Genomic DNA, 2,401 nt, shown 5'->3' with positions numbered 1-2,401 from the left:
ATTCGCCTAATTCCGACTGTACAAAGTATAATTATAAAAAAATAATTCAAAATTATGTATGTTATAGGGATCTCTGGTATGGGCGAAGGTAGTCAAAAAATGGATAATTCATCAGACAAGGTAAATAATTCTGTATTCTTGAGATATAATTTCTTTGTTTATTAAAGCTAGAAAGAAGTCTCTCAGAAACAAATTTTTGCAAAAATTGACTGCAAGTTTTATTGGTAAAAAATTACAGATTTGATGCGTAACTTTTATTCAGCAATATTTTTTTAAATCGTGTAATCAATAAAAATAATTTATTCTTTTATTTATTTCTACAACTCTATTTTTTCTTTATTTTTATTGAAATACGATAAGATATAATTTACTTTAATTTGAACTTGTATTTTTAATGAATATTTTTATAATATTTTTAGTCGTTAGATTCTTGCAAATTAACGCGAAAAGAATCATATAAAGCTCAAAGAAAGAATTATCGAATGGAAAAGAAAAGAGTAGCCGATGAACTTTTAAGTTCTTTCAAAGATCCAACCGTTATTGTTATGAGTGATTGGTTAAAAGTTCGTGGCACATTGAAAAGTTGGACCAAGTTATGGTGTATTCTGAAACCTGGATTATTGTTGCTGTACAAAAGTCCAAAAACGAAGGTTTGTATTTGCATTTCTCTTTTCTTTTTAACTATTTTTTTTAACCTTTCTTATTGTATCTGCAATATTTATTACAGAGTAATCATTGGGTTGGAACGGTACTACTTAATACGTGTCAAGTTATTGAACGTCCGAGTAAAAAGGATGGATTTTGTTTTAAATTATTTCATCCGTTGGAGCAATCTATATGGGCTCCTCGAGGACCAGAAAAAGAAGCTATTGGTATATATCTCTATCATTATATACATTGTACATATACTGCTTTTGTGCAGCAATTTTTTTTGCAATATATTAATAGATAACACCTATAATCTAATCTTTAGATATAATAATGATATAATATGTATAACTGGGCTTGGTTCTTATCTATCAGTCTTATCTTAAATTCTGTGATTTTCTTAAACTTATATAAGTAATAACCGAAATGACAATATTCTGTGAAAGTTCTTATGTTCTTTTCTGTAATGATGGGATTATACACACACACACACACACACACACACACACACACACACACACACACACACACACACACACACACACACACACACACACACACACAATAGCGATATGTTTACTCAACTAATCACTTAATGTAATAATAATTGTAAGCATAATCATAATAAATGTCAATTAATTGTAATTAAAAATCCCAAGCTTTCCATCCCTTTTTTTTACCCCTCGCTTCATTCCTCCCTCTAGTTCTAAAAATCACACAAGGTCTCTTGCACCGTCCCTCAAGAACAGGCGCCATAGCGTCCTTTCGGGACCCGCATTCCGGGACTGAAAAAGGTGCATGCGATTCACAGGTGTTCGCCTCTCCGCGTATACCTGTGAGATTGAGTCTAGCCGTCCTTTCACACCCTCTCCATTTCCCTTTCTTATCTCTTTAACCTCAGTTTTAAGGGTTTGGACGTAACATTAATATCGTCCAAATATTGTATTATAGTACGACATATCGCAAAGTAGTTTATCGCAATATTATTCAAATATTGCAATGTGATATATCGTATTGTAATATTACCGCAATATCATTCAATGGATGTAATGTGATATATCTTATTTGTTTGTGTTTGGCATTCATTTGAATCGAGGAAGTCGAGTGATTTTCAATAACGCACCAGCTCACACCTGTTGTGGTCGCAAAATTAATGGAATTAGGGTTTCAACTCGTCTCACATCCCCCCTATTCTCCAGACTTGGCTCCCTCGGACTACTATTTGTTCCCCAATATGAAGAAATGGCTGGCGGGAAAAAGATTTTATGGAAACGAGGACGTGATTGCAGAAACAAACCCCCCTCGACTTCCTCGATTCAAATGAATGCCAAACACAAACAAATAGACCGATCTGGCTGTAACTTGGTGTGTGTTCCTCCAAGAGATGCTACTAACTAAATCTAACCTTGATACGCGCCAGTAGTGCCATCAGCAGTGACTTTGCACGGACTTTTCAAACGACCCTCGTATATGTAATACTTATTTACAATTTTTTTATTTCTCCAATATTCAATGTATTGTATAAGGTGTAGTAAAAAGAAATCTATTATTTTTGCATTAAATTGAAGGCTTTATTTAGCATAGTTAGAATGATCCGATTTAGGTCAAATATGCACCGTTTTATTCGATAACTTGTTGCCATTTTGAAGATAATTCTATTATGCCTCTCTTATAGAAACCCTCGTCCCTATTGGCAAAAAACTGGGACAGTCGATTTTCACAAGCTTCTCTTGAGGCGAATTTTTCACCAGCA

The 2,401-nt window shown here is 33.6% G+C and overlaps 1 protein-coding gene across 1 annotated transcript in view; it reads left to right on the top strand.

The window, feature by feature from the left end:
- Nucleotides 1–2,401, top strand: part of LOC108751495 (oxysterol-binding protein-related protein 8-like) — a 9,996-nt gene that overhangs the window by 2,598 nt on the left and 4,997 nt on the right. Inside the window, exons 2-4 of the mRNA XM_018491728.1 lie at nt 68–120; nt 420–650; nt 728–872. Of these exons, the coding sequence (XP_018347230.1) occupies nt 68–120; nt 420–650; nt 728–872 (429 nt within the window). The remainder of the gene's footprint in view (nt 1–67; nt 121–419; nt 651–727; nt 873–2,401) is intronic.

This window comes from Trachymyrmex septentrionalis, unplaced genomic scaffold (genome assembly GCF_001594115.1).
Source record: "Trachymyrmex septentrionalis isolate Tsep2-gDNA-1 unplaced genomic scaffold, Tsep1.0 scaffold477, whole genome shotgun sequence".
Classification (NCBI taxonomy): Eukaryota; Metazoa; Arthropoda; class Insecta; order Hymenoptera; family Formicidae; genus Trachymyrmex; species Trachymyrmex septentrionalis.
This window is presented reverse-complemented; position numbering and strand designations above follow the sequence as displayed.